The sequence below is a fragment of the Ceratotherium simum genome, chromosome X (assembly GCF_057802395.1).
Source record: "Ceratotherium simum simum isolate JZ-2026a chromosome X, ASM5780239v1, whole genome shotgun sequence".
NCBI lineage: Eukaryota > Metazoa > Chordata > Mammalia > Perissodactyla > Rhinocerotidae > Ceratotherium > Ceratotherium simum.
In genome coordinates, this window is record NC_141940.1 from 79,192,331 (window position 1) to 79,212,778 (window position 20,448).

General features: G+C 42.4%; 1 protein-coding gene across 5 annotated transcripts in view; it reads left to right on the top strand.

Moving 5' to 3' along the window:
* ZC4H2 (zinc finger C4H2-type containing) overlaps window positions 1-2,305 on the top strand; it is a 35,706-nt gene extending 33,401 nt beyond the window's left edge. For all 5 annotated transcript variants that reach the window (XM_004439909.3, XM_087427078.1, XM_087427077.1 and 2 more), the window contains one exon: window positions 846-2,305. In XM_004439909.3, the coding sequence (XP_004439966.1) occupies window positions 846-959 (114 nt within the window). In that variant the 3' untranslated portion in view covers window positions 960-2,305. The remainder of the gene's footprint in view (window positions 1-845) is intronic.
* The last annotated feature ends 18,143 nt before the right edge of the window (window positions 2,306-20,448 follow it).

Here is a 20,448-nt window from a genome sequence, read left to right on the forward strand (position 1 = left end):
GCATGTGTCATTAATGAAGGAGCCAGCAGGATTACAAAGCTGGTTCTAAAAGCATTTGAGGAACAGATAATTATATAGTCAGGAAAGGAAAGGAATACCGAAAACAGTTTGCCAAGTTAAATACAGGAATGGTTAATATCCTACAGGACAATAAAACTAACCTTTGTGATTATCTTTTCTTCAGAACAGAGATAATCTGCATCTGTACTGGGCAAAAACCATTTGCAGCTTTATCAGCATAAGTCACAGAGTCTGGGTCCTTATCAATAGTAAATGGTCAAACACAGGGGCATTCTCCTAGAGCAGGGGTCGGCAAACTAGAGTCCACAGGCCAAGTCTGACCTATTTCCTGTTTTTGTAAATAAAGTTTGATTGGCCCACATGCATGCCTGTTTGTTTAGGTATTATCTATAGCTTCTTTCATATAAAATAGAGTTGAGTTGTTGCCACTAAGATCGTATGACCTGAAAAGTCTAAAATATTTACTATCTTGGACTTTATAGAAAAAGTTTACTGATACCTGTCCTAAAGAATTAAATAATCCTTGAGTGGGCCTGTTGGACTATCTTCTAGTATAATGCTAAATAGATATGCAATTGTCATTTTGCCTTGTTTCCCAGTTTTGGATATTTTTCCTCAATACACCTCTTTGACCCTTGCTCCCTTTTATCTTTTATGTCCCTTACATCCAGCACTGATCTCTCTACTTGGGTCTCTCTCACTGATTACTACTCCTTCCTGTTGGGAAATCACAATTGCTTTCTGGGCCCCTGGGGATCAGAAGGCTGAATCATGGCCTAGAAGAATCTGACGACTAACTTTCTTTGTCCTGTGTCCCCCACCAGGCCTGCTTGTCATGTCATCAGCAAATTCACCGGAATGCACCTATATGCCCTCTGTGCAAAGCCAAGAGTCGGTCCCGAAACCCCAAAAAGCCAAAACGGAAGCAGGATGAATGAAGAGAGGGTTCTGCTGCTCATAACCCCTTCCCTTGGCCAGAGTAATTGATGTCCTGATGTGAAACAACACTTCCCCACCTCTACCAAGTCTCCTATTTAATGTGATGGAAGCATAACCCTTCTCTCACTTTGCTCTTATTTCTTTTCATTCTTAGGGTTTTTGGTTTAGGAAGAGATGTGGTTCAGGTGCTAATGACAGTGTGTCTGATGATCCCTTCTCTCCCACCCACATTTCAACCCCTGCCCTTGTTTGGAGCTGAGGGAAGGGCAGAAGGCACAGATGTGATTCTCTGTCTCTTGTGCCTGAGGGCTGGAGGAGGTCCATATCTTATTTCAGGTGAAGGCTCCAGGGTGCTCCCTTCCTGTACTTTTGCCTTAGGCTCTAAAGGGACAATAGTCTACTTGCTGGACTTTCCAACACTCTTGGTGCATATATCCCCTTCACCCCCCTCTCACTCTCATCTCATCTTCAAGGCCCAGAGTTAGCTTGGACAAGCCCTCCTTTTGATATTCAATTTGGAGGCCTGGCTGTTATTATAGAGTTCACCACCACCCCAAACCCCACCAGTCTCCCAGATATACTAAAGTTCTCAGGTACCAGGCTATGTGTCTGGGGATCCTGAGATCTGTGGGCCTTTCTCCCATAACCTAGTTTTTGCAAATCAGTAGTAAAAGTTCTCCACAGTGAGACCAGGGAGCCAAACCCACTCCACAAGTCCTGCCTAACTCTGCTGCCTAAGTCATTGGGCTGAGGGCTCTGCTGTAGGGGCTGCCTCAGGCTGAGAGGGTCCCCAAGCTTACATTTGTGTTGCCTTTGGTTCAAAACCATTACTCTGGCACTTACTCAATGGGATATCTTAGGGGCCAGAGGACTGAGTTGAGATTTAAGTGAGTTCCGATCACTTTACACATACAGGTGAGTGGGACTTCCTCTCCCTCCCCTCCCTCTCTTGAGTCTGCACTCTTCTGTAAGGCAGCCTCAGCTCAGGTCATCTGCTGCATCCCTTTCCTGTGGATTGTGCAGGTAGCCTTCCCTCCCAAAAGAAAAGGTACTGTGCTTCCCAAGCCCTGCAGCTCTCCCCTCCACCAAAGCCAGATCTCTAGTCAAGTCAGTCTCAGACTTAAGGGACTTAAGGGGTAGGGGTTAGCCAACTGAAAAAGTTTTAGCTCCAGGTCTGAGTCCCTGGCTGCGGAGGGGAGGATATTTTTCCTTCCTTCCTTAATTGTAGTTTTAAGTTTCACAATGTCTATGTGTTCATAATATAAAAGGTTCCTCTGCTCTTTGAAAGTAAGAATGCTATGTCTGTACAAATCTTTTTAAATAAACATTTGTTCATTGGAGTAAATGCTGACTGAGTGCCTACATGTACCAGGTCAGAGAAAAAGTGTAATGCCTTTCCCCTTCTAGGTAGCTCTTGTTCACTCCACCCTACAAATTAGAAAAGCAGGCATACCACAACACAATAATTTACCCTATTATTGTAATAATTTCCATTTATTCAGTACCTACTTTGTGCCAGGTATCTATGCAAGATACTCTATATAAATGATTGTATTTGATTTTCAAAACAACCTTTCAAGCTAACTATTCTTATTGCCATTTTCCAAAAAAGTAAAGTGAAGCTCAGAGAAGTTAAATAACTTGTCCAGAGTTAACAAACAGCTAGTAAGAGAAGTTTCAGAACCAGATTTGTCTGGTTCCAGAGCCCATATTTTTTCTACTTTTTCTCCATGATTATTTATTTTTTTCTTTAAGCTTTTTTCCCTTTTGCGGTGGCTTGATGATAGGAGTTGTTGAAATAATGCTGAACTAGAAATCAGGGGCTAGGAATCCAGTGACTGATGCAGGAACATAAAGGCCTGGTCCCCTATAGGGATGCAATAGGGAACAAATCTGAAGGGTTAGCTCCCCATAGGGTGGACTCAGGTTTCCATTAAGACTGTGTTGCAGTTCAACAGCTCCCTCTATCAATCCTGCCTCCTTCTCTTCCCTTCTCTTCTACAAGTGTTGATCCCCTCAATTAATATCCTATACATTAAATGGTCCCAGTGCTTCCCAGGAACCCAACAGCTGACAAAAACTTCTCTATGCCTCAGTGTCCTCATCTGGAAAATGAGGAAAATAATAGTACCTACTTCTGGGGCTGTTATGAGCAATGCCAGACACATAGTAAGCACTCAATAAGTGTTAATTTCCTTCTTTCCCTTGTGCCTCTGGCATCAGGTAGATTGAATGACCAGTCAAAAGAAGTACTATTCGCCTTACCTGACATTACTCTATCAACCCAGATTTTGTTCAGCTACAAGCCTGTTTTTGAGGTGATCCACGCTTACTCTGGGCAAAGGAGGGACACCCAACTGCGTGACTTGGAGTACCCGTATAAGCCTTTAGGTCTCTGTAAAGTATAGGAGTGGTCATTGCTCTGCATCCTTGGCACACTGGAGGTCAGATCTATCAATCTGGTTGTAGCGCCACTAACAGGTCAGCCGTTTCCCAGGGACAACTCTGAATGGGAAGGGAATAATCATGCTGAGCACCTACACCTGCCAGCCACTGGGTGGGGTGCTAGTATCTCATTTACTTTTTCTGGTTAGTTTACCTATTGTTGTGAAACAGACCACCCAAAAACTTAGTGGCTTCAAACAACCGCCATTTATTTACTCATGATTCTGCAACTTGAGCAGGGCTTGCTGGGGATGGCTTATTTCTATTCCATGTGGTGTTGCCTCAGACAGCTTGGCTGGGGCTGGAGCATCCAAGATGTCTGCACTCTCATATCAGGCACCTCGATTGGGGTGGCTGGAACAGCTGTGGGCTGGCTGGGCATGCCCCACCCCCCATCTCCCTTTGTAGTATTTTATCCTCCCGGGCCTCTCTTTCTCCGTTTGGCCTCTCCAAGTAAAATAGTCAGACATTTTTTTTATCTGGCAGCAGGCTTTCAAGAGGGTGAAAACCAAAGCTGCAAGGCCTTTCATGGCGTAAGACCAGAAGTCATACAGCAACACTGCTGCTGTACTCTATTGGTCAAAGCAAGTCACAGAGCGAGCCTAGATTTAAGGAGTGGGGAAAAGAGACGCTACCCTTTGATGGGAGGAGCTGCATGCATGTCAGAGATGAGAGGAATTGTTGGCTATATTTACAGACAATCTACCACATCTTCCAACATCAACCTTGCAAGTAAAGTGTTATGTGTGTCCATTTTTACAGATGATAAAACTGAGGCTCACAAAAGGGTAAAGTAATTGCCCAACAAACAACGTGGAAGGGGCAAAGCCAAGAGTCAGCCCCAGGTCTGCCTGCCTCTAAAGCCTATGTTCCTTCTGCCTAAGTGCAGTGCTGCAGGTAAATCCCAGACCTGGTTAAGGAAAAATAAAGAAGGAAAGAGAAGGAACAAAAATAGAGTGAAAGAAGAAGACAAGGGAGATGGAAGAGAGAGAGAAGAAGGAGGAGGAGGAAGAGGAGAGTAAGGGAAATTATTTGTTATATTGGTAAAATGCTTTACACTTAAGGCACCTTCTTTAACATTCTTATTTGATCCTCACGTTAATAATTCTGTACTGTTAGTGATAGTGAGCAATGGGCTCGCTCTGCTCACCACAATCTGAGCCAATTAATCACAATGAGTTAGAGATCGAGAAACGAAGCCGGCAAATCGGAAGACAGGTGACTAATGTCTCAAAGACGCATCTTCAAAGATTACAGAATCTTGAGGCAGTTATACAGGGAAAATGGGCAGTAAGGAGGAGGTCCAGGGATGTTGGTCTCCAGGCGTGATGGGCTCCAGGCATCACATTGTTCCATTCTTCTGTCGGCTGTGATGGATACCTTGTAGGTGTGTTTCCTGCCTGTGGTCAGCCTGTTCCTGGAGAGAAACTCATAGAACAAAGTTTTTAATTTATCAAGCTATTGGGGAGTACATACGTAAGTGGAGGCCATAAATCAGGAGAGCATGCGAGCTTTTTGGAGTACATGCAGCACAGCGAGTAGTCACACAGAGGAGGGGTCCGGGCCATTTAGTGTAACAAGATGGCCTCACTTATGCTCACTTACATTAGTAGTGTATGTATTATTGTCATCTGAGTTTTACAGATGAGACTCAGAGGGGAACTGACTTGCCCAAGGTCACACAGCAAGTTAAGAGCAAAGCCATGTATAGGACCCAGGCCTTCCAATCTGGGAATAACCCAGTTTGGGGCCCTCTTTACATGTATTGATGCAAAATAACCAATAAGCATTCTATAGATAAGAGAAATAAGGTGAGTTTACTTGACCCAGAGTGAGGATTATAACCCAGGAAGGCCTTAGAAAGCATTCTGGAGAAGCATGGTTTTCAGTACAGTCTTATATCTTTTTAGAACAAAGAACATACATTAAACACACCCAGGATACATTTTTATCAAAATTTCAAAGAGGTGTTCAATTGCAAATTAGCAGGTCAGTGTGATGGTGATGTCAGGAAAGGGACTAATCTGGGCATTACCAATAGGGCGGAGGAGGGGAAGTATGCATTCTTATCTTAAGAGTGTATTCTTTACTTTAATGGTTCAGCAGATGTACAATGTATGTTTGACAGGCCATAAGTCAGGCTTTTTAGTTCAAGCCGAATCAGTTTTGAACCCGAATAGTTACCCCCATACCTCAATATGTGAAAATCTCTTGTCACATGTTTGACACAGTGGGGATGAATTGTATGCATGCTTTGTGCCAGAGGTTGCTTGTACGCTGAGGATAGGAGCTCGCTCCACAAGGGAAGGCCAGGCAATTTTAGCAATTCTGCTTTTAAAGTCCAGTTCCCTGTTACTATTATGCCCTCAGCTTTCCCATAGCACCTATCAGCACCTTTGCAGTGATTAACATCTCCCAAGCTGAACTCTGGGAAGGCTGTTAACTCAGGGCCAAGTGTCCTTAGGCCAAGTGCCCTCGGGGCCTCCATTTTCTCATATGTGAGGCAGTAGTCCTCTCCTCGCAGCATTGTTGTGAAGATTAAATGAGCCAGTATGTGTAAAGTGCCTAGAACAGCACATGAGAAGCATTCAGTAAATGGTAACTATGAGGAAGATAATGATAATGATTATGACTGGCTTCCTGAGAGACCAAAGATCATGATGAGGAGGAGGAGGAGGAGGAAAAGGAGGAGGTGAAAGAGGAGAAGGAAGGATGAGCAAGAGGGAGGGGAAGGGAGAGGGGGAGGGGGAGGGGGAGAAAGAAGGTACAATAGAGAAGGGATTGGCTCCATGTAAGGCCTCCCATAGAGGGAAAGCTGATAGCTGAGAGTCATGGTTCCTTTCCAGAAGCTTGATGAGGCTCTGAGGCCCTGCTGCCACCTGCCGTTGAGTCTGTTTAATGGTTGTAAAAGACACAGGCGCCTCCTGGGAACTAGGCAGAAGCCCCTTTTACTACCACATTCTTTTCTTTTTGTGGCTGAGGAGGGAAGACCATCCCTAAACAAGAATTCCCCATAGGTGGTCTAGGATCATGTGTACTTCAGTGGTTTTTGTACCACACAGTACAGGGAAATGACACTGACCTAGGAGCCAGTTGTTCCTGGGTTCAAATCCCAAATGCTTTATTAGCAGTGGACTCTTAGCAAGTTATCAAACTTCTCCGACCTCCAGTTTCCTCATCTGTAAACTGGAGATAATACCCGCTGTGTGGGGTTGCAGTGAAAATTTTTAAAATGAAGATCACCATACACTGGATGCCCATAATTTAGTGGGCACTGTGCTAAGTATTTTTACGTTATCACATATCGGAGGCAGCACAGTGTAGTGGCTAAGAGCATAGACACTAAAGTCAGAGAGTTTGGCTTCAACTCTCAGCAATGTCATTTGCGAACTGTGTGACTTTCAGTGAGCTCATTAACTTCTTGAAACCTCATCTGCACAATGGACGTAATAATAGAATTTACCTCAATAGACTGTTATGAGGATTAAATGAGATAACATTTATAAAGTGCATATAGAAAACATTATTTGAATGTTTGATAAACAAATGAAATCTTCCTAGCAAAACTGGGTGTCATCAACTTAGAGATGAGAAAATTGAGGCTGGTAGAAGCACCTTCAAATTTGGATCTGACTCCACTAAACCACAAAAACGCTTAAAAGAGTATGCTGATGTCTGCAATTTATTTTGAAATGCATCAAAAGTTAGGTGGATTGATGGATGGATAGAAGGATAGATACGTGATAAAATAAGTCCTGGAAAATGCTAATTATAGGATCTAGGTGGGGGCATATGGGTATTACCTATAAAAGTTGCTGTATATAAGCAACTAGAAGGATGTGCAACTATGACATACAACTATCTACTGGGGCTTTGGGGGAAAAAAAGGAGGAGGATTGGCAATAGATGTTAGCTCAGAGCCGGTCTTCCTCAGGAAAAAGAGGAGGATTAGCATGGATGTCAGCTCAGGGCTGATCTTCCTCACACACAAAATAAATTGCTGTATATTTAAAATTTTTCATAATAAATTATTGGGGAGATAAAACATCTATCTGGTAATGTTACTCCTCTGCCTAACACCCTTGGTTTGTTCCCCAGCATTCTCACTTTATAATTTGACCTCTTGTATAATCAGCGTAGCTTTCGCTGACCCCAGTGGAATTGGCAGAGCACCAGGGAAAACAGATGATAATGGAGAGAGAGTGACAGCTCTGCACTCTCACTTAGGGTGACCAACTTGTCCCACTTTTCTGAAGACTGTTCTGGTTTTAAAACTGAAAGTACTACATCCTGGAAAACCCCTTAGTCCTAGGCAAACTGAGATGATTGGTCACCCTACTGCATCTTTGGACCTGGCTGTGCTGTGAGCCTTCTTTCTTTCTGGTAGTGCTAAGGGCAGCTGTCACCTATTGTTCTAACCCATGTCATAGTATGCTCAGGGGCTCTTGGCAGACAGTTTGAGATCTGGCCCTGATCCACTCACTCTGCCATCTGGTCAGATGCTGCCTCATGCTGGTGATGGGGTGCACCTGTTACAGGACCTCCGCCACATTGCTGTGCACACCCAGTGCAGTGGCAGTTATGCCTGCTCCTTTCTCCTCCATGCATCACCGCAGTCCTAGCCTTTCAAGCTTGAAATACCATAACCTTGACATCTCCAAGGGCACTGAGACACTGCCCTTGATCTCTGGGTCCTACTGCCAACCCTGACTCCAGACATTTTTCCACATCTTGACCAAGTAACCACACTGCCCACCAGGAGGCGTCTGGGTTCCATCCAGAAAGCAGAACGGATGCCTCCACAGCAGGCATGTGGCTATGTTTATCTCTAAGGAGCAAGGAACAGATGCCTGTATGTGGCAACATCTGGAAAAAATGAAAAGCCAGCCTAGGGGACCCAAAGATACAAAGGGCTGCTTACGTGTTCCCAAGAAAGAAGCCTCCAGAGAAGCGCACTCCTTCTGTCTAATGCTGCTCTGGCAGAGCGCCACATCCTTTAAAAAATACGACTTGCCAGGACTTTTGATGGCTCTGCATTTTGCCTGATGCCTTCTAGTATATTTTCCTCTGTGACACATGCATTGGAGTGAAGACAGATCTGAAAGAGCCAAAGTATAATAGCTTCTCTTTATTGAGTGAGTATTTACTATGGTCTAGGCACTGAACAATGTGCTTTGCATAATGCTCGCATTTAACCCTCACAGCAGTCCAAAAAGATATGTGCTACTATTATCCCCATTTTACAAAACTCTGAAGCACCAAGTGGTTAAGTTTCTTGCCTAACGTCATGCAGTAATTTGCAGAGCTGGGACTCAAACCTAAGAAATTAGACACCAAAACGCAAGAGTATAACCAGTCTCCCAAAGAGATCTATCATCGGATTTTTGATGGAAATGCTCCTGGACATAATTATCATGAAATTTATAACAGACTTGAGAGTCCTCCTAAACCAGCAGGATCGGGCAGTGATGATACAGTGGAAAGTATTGTTCAGTGCCCTCTCCATCTCTATCTTTCTAGCCTATCAACCACAACTCAGCAATAGTCAGAGCCTCGAAAGAGAGCACCTCAGAAGTTACCTTTCTTAACTGACAGTAAGCTTGGTCTACCTACCTCACCATTGCTGAAACTGTGAGTATAACTAGCTACCGTTCTCCATTCTACCCCAATGGTGGCATTTACCCCTGCTATGACCCCACCCCACAGCACACCACCAGCATTGTGCCAGTACTTGCATGAGCAGCATAGCCTCAAAAATTTCTATAGGACCTATTGGAGTTTACAGAGGGATAGTGGAAAACCAACACTCATCCCTAAGCACCAGAAAAGACATTCTCCCTACAGAGGTCATCTTTATCAACCCACCCCTGCAAAAAACTGGAAGACAGTTACTAAGGAAATTAACCCCATGGTATTCTGTTTCCAACTGCTGATGTCTATGCAGATTCACTTATCTACTCCTGCAGCTGTTCCACCTGGCCTGCCTAGAGCACATCCCCCATCTTCTAGCCCTGTGTCCAGCCCCATCTAATTGAGATGGAGAACTGGAGAGCAGAATGGAAGAAGTCTGAACATCCATTAGCACCATAGTCAGCCCCAATTTCTGGTGCAGTAAAGGGTTAGGGGCCAGATGAAAGTTTATGAAAAGCCACCTTCTATCTCAAGAATACCCAAGAGTCGATTAGATTCCTTCACCAATAAGTCCAGGAAAGTCCAGGGCCAGCCCCTACCAGGGAATAGCATGTATGTGTTGGAGATAAGGATACTCCATCTTTACTCTGGCCATTTAAGCCAACTAGAGAAATGCACAAACCAGGTACCCCATGCCTCTAAATGCCTCAAGGCTGTTTATGTCAAGCCCCTGAAGCATCCTCATATTTGTTCCTGACTTACATTTGTTCCAACTTCATCCTTTTGAGATGCAAATCTTGGCTCTTGACCTTGATTCCACCTCTGGTCCTCATTGGGTCTTAAGATTTGGAGTGATTAAGCAATGCTGGGACCTCAGTTCACCCCCTAGCATGCTGCCTTGGTGCTTTGTGCTCTGGTTGTGGCCTTTATTAATATAACTTTGACCTTAGTCACTAGATTTTCTAGACCAGCTGGGGCCAGTCCTATCCCTGTCTTATGAGGGGAATGGTAATGAGACACCTGCTCCTTTCCACCTCCTTTGCCCTGCCTCTCATCATACCAAGCAGTGCCCCAGCCAAACAGTGGTACAGCTCTGGCTGGAAATGCCCAATATCTCTCAACCATTCCGCTCTCTGATTCTCTGCTTTCGCAATTAGTGGCAGGGGGATAGAAGCTGGTAGACATCCGGTTTGATTGCATGTCTTGCCTTGGAGACTTTTTCCCCCTGAACCCAAGTACGCAACTCTAGAAACCTCTAAACTCCCTTTTGAATTTTCCCCTGGAGCATTCTGTAGGATTGGTGATTATCAGCCACAAGCATGTGGGAGGTGTTGAGTGGGGTGAGAGGACCTAAAGCTATGCTGGAATGCCAGCTGAAGGGTGATTACTGGAAGATTAAGAGATTTCCTGATGCATCTGTTAGTCCATCTTCTAAATGTCAATTTAGACACACTCATCCTTCTCTTGCTGAAGTTCAGGGTTGGAGGAGGGAGGGAAAAGGAAAACCCAGTTTCAGTTTTGTCTGAGAGTCTGAGAATATGATAGGTATTCAACCTGCCTAGGGCTCTTAGGAGCCTCTACTCTGTTATCCAACCAGCTTGATCAACTTCAGTATAAAGAAACTCAGCAACTGTTCCCAGTCAACCAGGGGAGCAAACCTCAGCACACCCTAAAACTTCAAAAATAAATTCAATAATCCTTTTGTGATTCCTTTCAAATCTGTTTAATAACTAAACAGATCCCATTCCTTATATAGCTGATCCCTTATTATATTCAAACCCAGGAATTTGGGCTGGAAAGGTACTTGGATTCATTTAATCCAATTCATCCTTGTACTAATGGGAACATTAAACCCAGAGAGGGGAAGGGACTGGCACAAGGTCACAAATCAGTCCATTACAGAGGCAGAACTAGAACCAAGGTCTCCTCCTGAGTTCCACCTATTCCAGCTTTCTGATGTCACCTTTGTCCTGATTCATCTAAACAGCCAGATGTCCTTCTATTGGATCCCCTCTTCTCTGGGGTATCCCTAAATGATCCTGTCCTCAACATGACCAAAGGAAGCACCTGGCCATTATTGTTGCATGTCAGTGAGCTGTGATGAGGAGTTTGCCATAAAGGAGCTCAGCCTCATGGGACAAGCCAACTATATTTGGGGGGAAACCCAGTCCCATATATCATCTAGGAAGATTGAAGCTGAACTCCTTCCAGGAACAGGATGGTCTTTACTTCCTGAGGCTCATCTCTTAAGAGAAGGTATTGGTTCCCTCCAGTTACAGATCAAAGCCTGTTGGACCTTCACATTTGTTCCATCTCAACTCCCAACTCCCAGACCTGTCCACAGTCAAAAGGGCTCCACCTCTAAAATCTTATGACTCCATGTCCCCTTGCTGTCCCTTACACCATTACCATGTTTCTCAGTCTCCCTTCTCTCACCTTCAGTTCCTTTTGACCACCTACTCCTAGCCCATACAGAGGCCTCAGCCCTGGGACCCTCTCCTGGTCCATCCACCCCATCCTGTCTTTTTTCTCTAGCCTGGACCTCCTGGTCCATTGCTTTAATACTTCACTTGCCAATATCTTCAGCACTCCTTTTCTCCGTCATTCATCCATACTGCCTAGAAAACCTCAAATAGAGGATCATTGCTGCTGTTGTCCTGGGCAGCCAAGTGCTGCTGGGAATACCTCCCAACTCTGTGTAGCCTGGCCCTGTTTAACATTCATGGTCTCTAACCTCATCTGAGCCTTTAGCACTGTGCAGTTGGCCCCTGGTCACCTTCCTTTCCTGTTCACTCAGTGAAGAGAAGTGAGGGCATCACCTAGAGGCCACATGGATGCTCAGAATTTCATGCGTTAAGGCAGCATAGGTAGGCATTTTACAGTTAGGTTGATCTGAGTTTGAATCTTGTGTCTTCCACTTATTGATTGTGTGAACTTGGTCAAATCAATAATCTCTCTTAAGACTCCTTTTCCTCTTCTGTAACATGGAAAATAGTGTTGTGAGGAATTCATTTAAGGGCTGAGAAGAATACTTGGCAGATTGAAGGTGCTCAATAAATGGTGGCTGTTATTCCCTAGTGCCCTGGGAAGCACTCTGATTGGCAATACATCTTAATTCCAAGTCTGATTGCTTAGTGGGAAGAAGCTATTGTCCAAGTTGGTACCCTGATGAGGACTGACTCAGGACATGTGATGGGTTTGAGCCTGTAGGTAGACACATGAGGGGTTTAGGGGAGACATGAGTGGGGAACCCAAGGATGTAAAGAGTCTGAGGTCAGACAGATCTGAAATCTTCGTGATCTAGAATAAGCCACGTTACTTTTCTGAGCCTCATTTTGCTCGTGTGTAACATGGAGATAATATTTATTGCTCAGCACACCTCTCAGGGCTTTGGGGAGGATCCAATGGCATAATGGATGATAAAGTGCTTTTGTAAATTATAACTAACAAACTCTTCTCATGTTAGTTGTGTGTGTGTGTGTGTGTGTGTGTGTATTCTCTCACAAGGGCTGTCTATGTTCTTTAACCCTGACTCAGAAGGTGGCAGGAGGCATCATTGGGATGACCACCCCAGGATGTCACTCTCAGCAAGATCTTCCCCAGAAGAACAAACCACGAGATTGCCCAGAGTGCAGTTAACCTGGCTCTTCTTTTTTCTCTTCTGGCAGCAGTTTAGGGTGAAACAGTTGAAAAATTTTTCTAAGACTGAGGCTACCCTATGAGCTAAATATTGAGTCGCCTAAGAAGCTGACTATGTGAGCTCTGCCTCAAGGGCTAGACTAGATGACATATTGAGAATCCATCTAGCCCCAGAATCTGGTGGTATAATGAACTTTAAATCAGAATTATAGTCTCATCTCTGCCACTAACTTCCCATGAGATCTTGTGTGGATCTCGTCTTCGCTTTGGACTTCAATATTCCTACCTACAGCGTAATAGGGGTCAGACAAGATCAGTGGTTTCCAAATGCTGGTCCATGGACTGGATGTCTCAGAATCCCCTAGGAAAGGAAGAACACTCAACACCTATGAAATAGCTGTGTTGATAAGTTGAACCTGAATCTGATCAAGTCTCTAGATCTAATTACCAGTTTACAGGAAATACTGGGGACAGAGGAATATGTTCAATTACATCACAGGGTTACAATCGGCAAAATTCAGAATGTAGGAGATTCTGTAGGATAAATGTGGTTTCACGAAGAAATAAATGGAAGGAAAGAAAAAAGGGTAGGAGAATGATTTAGATTTCAATTTGCTGCTGTAACAAATTTTCACAAACTTGGTGGGTTAAAACAACACAAATTTATTATTTTACACTTCCGTAAAACAAAAGTCCAACACGAGTATCACTGGGCTAAAACCAAAGTGTTGGCAGAGCTATTTTCCTTTCTGGAGGCTCTATGGGATGATCCACTTCCTTGTCCTTTCCAGTTTCTAGAGGGTGCCTATGTTCCTTGGCTCATGGCCACCTTCCTCCTTCTTCAAGGCCACAAATGTTGAATCTCTCTGACATTCTTCTGTAGTCACATCTCCTTCTGACTCTCCTCTGCTGTCTTCCTCTTCTACTTTTCAGGACCTTTCAGTGGACATTGGGTCCACCCAAATAATCCAGGATAGTGTCCTTATTTTAAGATCAGCTAACATTAGCAAGTTTAATTCTACCTGCAGCCTTAATTTCCCTTTGCCATGTAACCTAACTTATTCATAGTTTTCAGGGATTAGGATGTGGACATCTTTAAGGGGCCATTATTCTGCTTATCACTTAGAATTTTTAGTTTAAAAGAGAATTAAGATATAAATCAACAAAATGCAATCTCTGCATCTTGGAATGGATCCCAGTTCAGACAAACTAACTGTAAAATATGAGAAAAATCAGGGAAATTCGAGCACTAAATGAATATTTGAAGACATTAAGGAAATGTTAACTTTTTATGCTGTGATAATGATACTGTGGTAATGTTGGGGAAAAAGAGGCCTTGTCTTTTAGAAATACATACTAAAGTATTTTAGGATGAAATGAAATGATGTTTGGAATTTGTATAAGATAATCCAGGGAGGAGGTGAGAGAGTGAAGCAGGTATCGAGTGACCATGTGCAGACAAATTTTTTTTTTTTTGGAGGAAGATCGGCCCTGAGCTAACATCTGCCAATCCTTCTCTTTTTTTTTCAAAGGAAGACTGGCCCTGGGCTGACATCCGTGCCTATCTTCCTCTACTTTATACGGGACGCCGCCACGGCTTGGCTCGACAAGCAGTGCATCGGTGCGCACCCAGGATCCGAACCACGAACCCTGGGTCCCACAGTGGAGGGCACGCACTTAACCACTTGCGCCACCAGGCCAGCCCCCCAGACAAATGTTAAATCTGGGAGATGGATACATGAAGGTTGATCATACTATTCTCTATTTGTGTATATGATTAAAATTTTTCATTATAAAATCATCTGGGGAAAAATTAGTTACAATAAATAGTAACAAATTTTTTTCCTAACTATACCCAGACTCTCTCAGTGGAAACTCTAGCACACTAAAATGCCTGCTAAAAAGATCTGGGAATCCTCAGAATGTTCTCATGTATCCTGGTAATATATTCTTTCTGGTTACTACATGATGTCAGTCATTTCACCTAAGTTTTCTCTGGCTCCCTGGTGTGACGCCTTCTTTTTCTGCTTGATTCTTGAACCACTTGGTCTGTTTTATGAGGAAAAGTAGACTCTACTCTCACTAGTTCCATGTAACAAAGGCAAAGATTCTAGTGAAATCTCCAAGCCCTCTTTTCCTGAGACTTAGGAATGAGTTCTCAGAGACTGGGCAAATGTGACTGGCAGACCCTGTACTGTACTTAAAATCCTTCCACCAAACCCTGAGCCATTATTCTTGATGCTCCCATCCTTTAGGATATCTGTTCCCCCAGAAGGTTCCTTGGTCTCACATGTAAACAGGCTCCTGTGGAGTTGAAAGGGCCATCCTATTGTCATTTCAGGTCTACCTGCTTTCTGGAGTGAACATAGCTGGAATACCTTTTATACCCCTAACAACTATTTTACCTAGGCAGTAATAGCTCCACTTTACAGATGAAGGAACTAAGAATCAGAGGTTAAGTAGTTTGCCTAAAGTACTACTAGTACAATACTAGTAAAGGACAATGATGTGGTTTGAGCCCAGGCAACCTGGTTTCAGGGTCTGTGCTCTTTTTCTTTCCCCACACTACATTGGGCTTAATTTTATCTGCTAACTGCTTTTTCATGACATAAATGTTGATGGGTTGGAGAGAGTGAAGAGAATGGCTTGAGACTAATGAAGGGTCTATATTAGGAAAGAATAAGAAGTAAAATTGGATAGGTGCAATAAGCCTGATTACAGGTAATCTGGAATGCCAGGCTGAAGAGGATGAATTTGCTCTTAGAGAGACTAGTGAGATCTTGTGATATGTGGAATAAGGTTGAATGTGATGAAAACAAACTCCCAGAAATGTGAAGAGGCTGAGGAAAATAGAATAGAGGTTTTGTTATTTTAGTTGTTATCTCAAGTGTCATAGAGACAGGCTTTAATTACTGGGTGCTCAAGCCAAAAGGATCTGTAACTGCAGGTCCTCCAGGAACAGTTCAACTGACCCCATTTTATCAAAAAAGTAGTTAGGAGTTGTCTTTCAGGAACTGAGACCCCTTGTCCAGTTCAGGCCAGTTGAGACCACCAACTCATCAACTGGGCCTGTGCAAATGCTTGATAAGTGAACTTTTTGGTGTCAAGGAGTGAAAAACTCCACCCTCAGATCATGGTAATGCCACCATTTTGTGAACATGTGTCTTATGAAGAAGCATGAAGCTTAACTATGCTTGCACAGATCATCAATTACCTCACTTCTGCTCACCTTCAATCATTTATCGCCACACTTCAGACCACCCTGCTCAAGCCCTGGATTGGGGAGACAGATCTGAGAGCACATGACCCCTGTCTCCCTGCAGATCAATCTCACAAAATAAAGCTACTTTTCTTTTCCCAAAAGCTGATGCTGTAATAATTGGCTTTTTAATGCACATCAGGCAAGAGAACCCCAATTCTGTGCCATAATAGATGCCAAAGAAATCAGATCATAAATAGAAAGCAGTTTCTGAGCAATAAATAACTTTAATTTATGTGTCTACTTCACATTCACTGCCAGTTCCTTCCAAAACAGGCTCCAGAAAGTAAATTAAAAACTTAACTGTAAGAGAAAAATATGCTCCTGGGTATTGTAGGGGAGAAAAAATAAGTTTTCCTCTACCCTTCTAAGTTCTTGGCTGGGGCCCCTATAACAAAAGACAGATTAACAAGAGAATAACAAACAGAAATTTATTAAAGTGTGTATCTCATGTATACATGGGAGATACCCAGGGAAAAATAGATGACTCTGAGAGAGGTGACTTAGAATTCAAGCTTAAGTTCTCATCATAACAAAGCAACAACAACAAAATGGTAATTATGTGAGGTGAAGGATGTGTTAACTAACCTTATTGTGGTAAACATTTCACAATATATACCTTAATCAAATCATCATATTGTACACCTTAAACTTACACAATCTTATATATGTCAATAACATCTCAAGAAAGCTGGAAAAAAGAATTCAGGCTTAAATGCCATCTTCGACTGAAACAGTGAAATGGTGTGGGAGAGGCCAGTTATGCGGAGGCGAAAAACACTGTTAAGAAAAGGGAGATTTGTTATCGAGATTTAAGTAGGTGCCTTCTCCACTGATAAGATTCTTTTGTTATTTAGTCTTCCTTCTCTCCCTGCTACAGAGAAGGAGACACCCTTACAAATGGAGATTTCCTTTATAAATTTAAATTTCCCTTACAAAATGGTAACTTCTACTCTGTTTTCAGAGTTTTTCTTGTGTCTGCTCTTTCTCCAAATAATCAGCTCAAAATAATTCTTATGCCAAAGAGACACATTTTTGGGTGGCATATTCTGCCAGCCTTCAGTATTATTAGGTGTTCAGTGCACATAGGAACACAGAATCTTAAATTCAGAAGAGAATTCTCCTATCTTGCTCCCAAAACCTACAACTCCTAGGCAGTAGCTCTAAAAATGGACTCTCATTTCCTGTCACACCACAATGCAACACGGAGCAGTCCAGGGAGATAGAAAGCTATGTTCTCAAAATGAACTGAAATTTTCTCCTGGTAGCTTTTTCTGAGGTTTTTATGAGTCCTTCTTGTTCCACTCCATGAATCTGCATAGAATCCATCAGCAAGCTCTTCTATGTAGCAGCCTTCCATATTTGAAGACAGTTCCTGCTGCCATTCGCTGCCACCTACATCACCTATTTATGCCAAAGAAAAACCAGAGGGGAAGGGGAGAGGGAGGAGGGCAAAAGGGATAATTCGGCACATGTGTGTGGTGATGGGTTGTAATTAGTATTTTGGTGGTGAACATGATGTAATCTATGCAGAAATAGAAGTATAATGATGTACACCTGAAATTTAAACAATGTTATAAACCAATGTTACTGCAATAAACAAAAAATTAAAAAAAAAAGAAAAATTAAATTTTATCTTTTATTTTGCCAAATGGCAACGAAGAAAGTATAGGCTAAATTTCCCACAGAAACATAATTATATATTTATCCAAAGATAATTTTATCTGAAAATTTCACTCACAGTTGCGCATGCACACACACACACACACACAACTCACGGTTATCATAGATTGGTAAGTGGATTTGGTGAAAAGGAGAGAAATTGGGTTGCATTTTCAATGGGAAATTCCATTTGTGTGGGCCTTTCTTGAACAAGCCTCCTTATATGTAGAAAAACTGTATGCAACTCTGATTCTTTCTTTGGTGCAGTTTAGTGCATATCTGGTCTTGATGGATTATTCCAGGTAGTTTATCTTATTTGAGAAGGTGGATAAGTCACTTATGGCTTTGTTGTTCCCATAATCCTTGGCGATGTTCTGCTCATACTTCTGTGAATCGACTTCCTTTAAGAAGCAAGCTTTTTGAAATCTTTATTTGATCCGGCCTATCCCCTTCCCAAGGTACATAAGTCACATCATGGTCTTCATGGTAGCCGTGAAAACTAGCAGCTTAACAACTATGATGCATGTGAAAACAAGCAGTCTAGTAGACTGCATTTGGAATTACTCAAAAAATTCCATCCCCAGAAAGTTGTCATTTGACCTGTCAGAAATTTCCCTATAAAGGCACCATTCATAGGGCTTGTCATTATTTGACCTGACTTAGGGCTTTGGCCCAGTAGGCAAAGTTCTATCCCCCAGGCATTTCTTGAAATCAATCACTGGCAATTGTTTAACATTGCCTGAGGAAGCAATACTAGTTGGGTCAAATGAGATTTTGGCCAAAATATGTAACAAAATCTGTGTAATAAGATGTCCATAGTGGGCTTTGAAGAACTCCAACATATTCCTAGAAATCTAGAAGGACATGCACATGTGCAGGGCTGTGTGTGTGCTATTAAAAAATAAAATTCAACTGAGTAGATTTGAATGTCTAATTGGCTTTATTAAACAATTCATGAATAGGGCAGCATTCCGTCTAGCAAATAGGAGGGAACTCTAAGGAGCTGTACAAAATGGCAGGCTTTTATAGGCAGAAGGGGGGTGGGACAAGTAAACAAAAGACAGTAATATTTTGGGCAAGGTCACTTTTCCTTAGGGGCTGGGAATGACAGGGGTCTTATCAGGCAGTTTACCTCACTAGTGTTGATCAGGAGATTTCAGACTGATTGGTTTAAAATTCCACTCTTGGGAGAGGCTGAAACTGCAATTAAGTCTTGGTTCACTGATGTGGGGCTAAGCACTAGTGACTCCATTTTGGGCCTGTCGCCTCTTTTTTAATAATTTCCCCCTTTTGATCACATCTCAGTTAAGCTGAGAGATTAGTGCCACTTTCAGCCACAGCTCTGTAGTTCTCACAGTTTTTGCTGACCCTCTGGGTGACAATCACAAGTCATGATTTTTTATTTTTTTTAGCTAAATCTCTGTGGTATTGACATGTCATGACTTCAGTTTCACAATTTTTAAAAGTCAATCATTCTCTTTGTTCCTTTTTTGATGTTCTAGTCTTAGGTGATCATTTGCTTGGCAGTTAGTGACTGCAAACATGAATTTACAGCTTTTGAGAGAATACAATGTGCCAAGGAAATTACTATGACTATTAAAAATGAGATAATTCCCAATATCTGGGATGTACTTTGAAACCATGGTCCATAAGAGCCAAACCATGTGTCTGTTGGCCATCTGTATATCTTCTTTGGAGAAATGTCTGTTCAGGTCTTTTGCCCATTTTTTAATTGGGTTGTTAGGTTTTTTGTTGTTGAGATGCATGTGTTCTTTATATATTTTGGAGATTAAGCCCTTATCAGATGTATGGTTTGAAAATATCTTCTCCCAATTGTTAGGTTGTCTTTTTGCTTTGTTCATGGTTTCCTTTTCTGTGCAGAAGCTTTTTAGTTTGATGTAGTCCCATTTGTTTATTTTTTGTATTGTTTCCCTTGCCTGGTCAGACATGGTGCTTGAAAATATGTTGCTAAGACTGATGTCGAAGAGCGTACTGCCTATGTTTTCTTCTAGAAGTTTCATAGTTTCAGGTCTTACATTCAAGTATTTAATCCATTTTGAGTTAATTTTTGTGTATGGTGTAAGGTAAGCGTCTACTTTGTTCAAAATCATTAACTATCAGGGAAATGCAAATAAAAACTACAATGAGATATCACCTCATGCCCATCAGAATGGCTATAATTAACAAGACAGGAAACAACATGTGTTGGAGAGGTTGTGGTGAGAAGGGAAATATCATACACTGCTGGTGGGAGTGCAAACTGGTGCAGCCACTATGGAAAACAGTATGGAGATTACTCAAATTCAAGGATAGAACTACCATATGATCCAGCTATTCCACTGCTGGGTATTTATCCAAAGAACTTGAAAACATCAATGCATAACGATACGTGCACCCCTGTGTTCATTGCAGCGTTATTCACAATAGCCAAGACTTGGAAGCAGCCTAAGTGCCCATCAAGAGACCAATGTATAAAGAAGATGTGGTATATATACACAATGGAATACTACTCAGCCATAAGAAAAGATGAAATCCAGCCATTTGTGACAACATGGATGGACATTGAGGGTATTATGCAAAGTGAAATAAGTCAGAGGGAGAAGGTCAAATACAGTTTGATTTCCTTCATTAGGTAGTAGATAATAACAACAATAAACAAACACATAGAGACAGAGATTGGATTGGTGGTTACCAGAGGGGAAGGGGGGAGGGAGGAGGGCGAAATGGATAATTCGGCACATGTGTGTGGTGTTGGACTGTAATTAGTATTTGGGTGGTGAACACGATGTAATCTATGCAGAAATAGAAGTATAATGATGTACACCTGAAATTTATACAATGTTATAAACCAG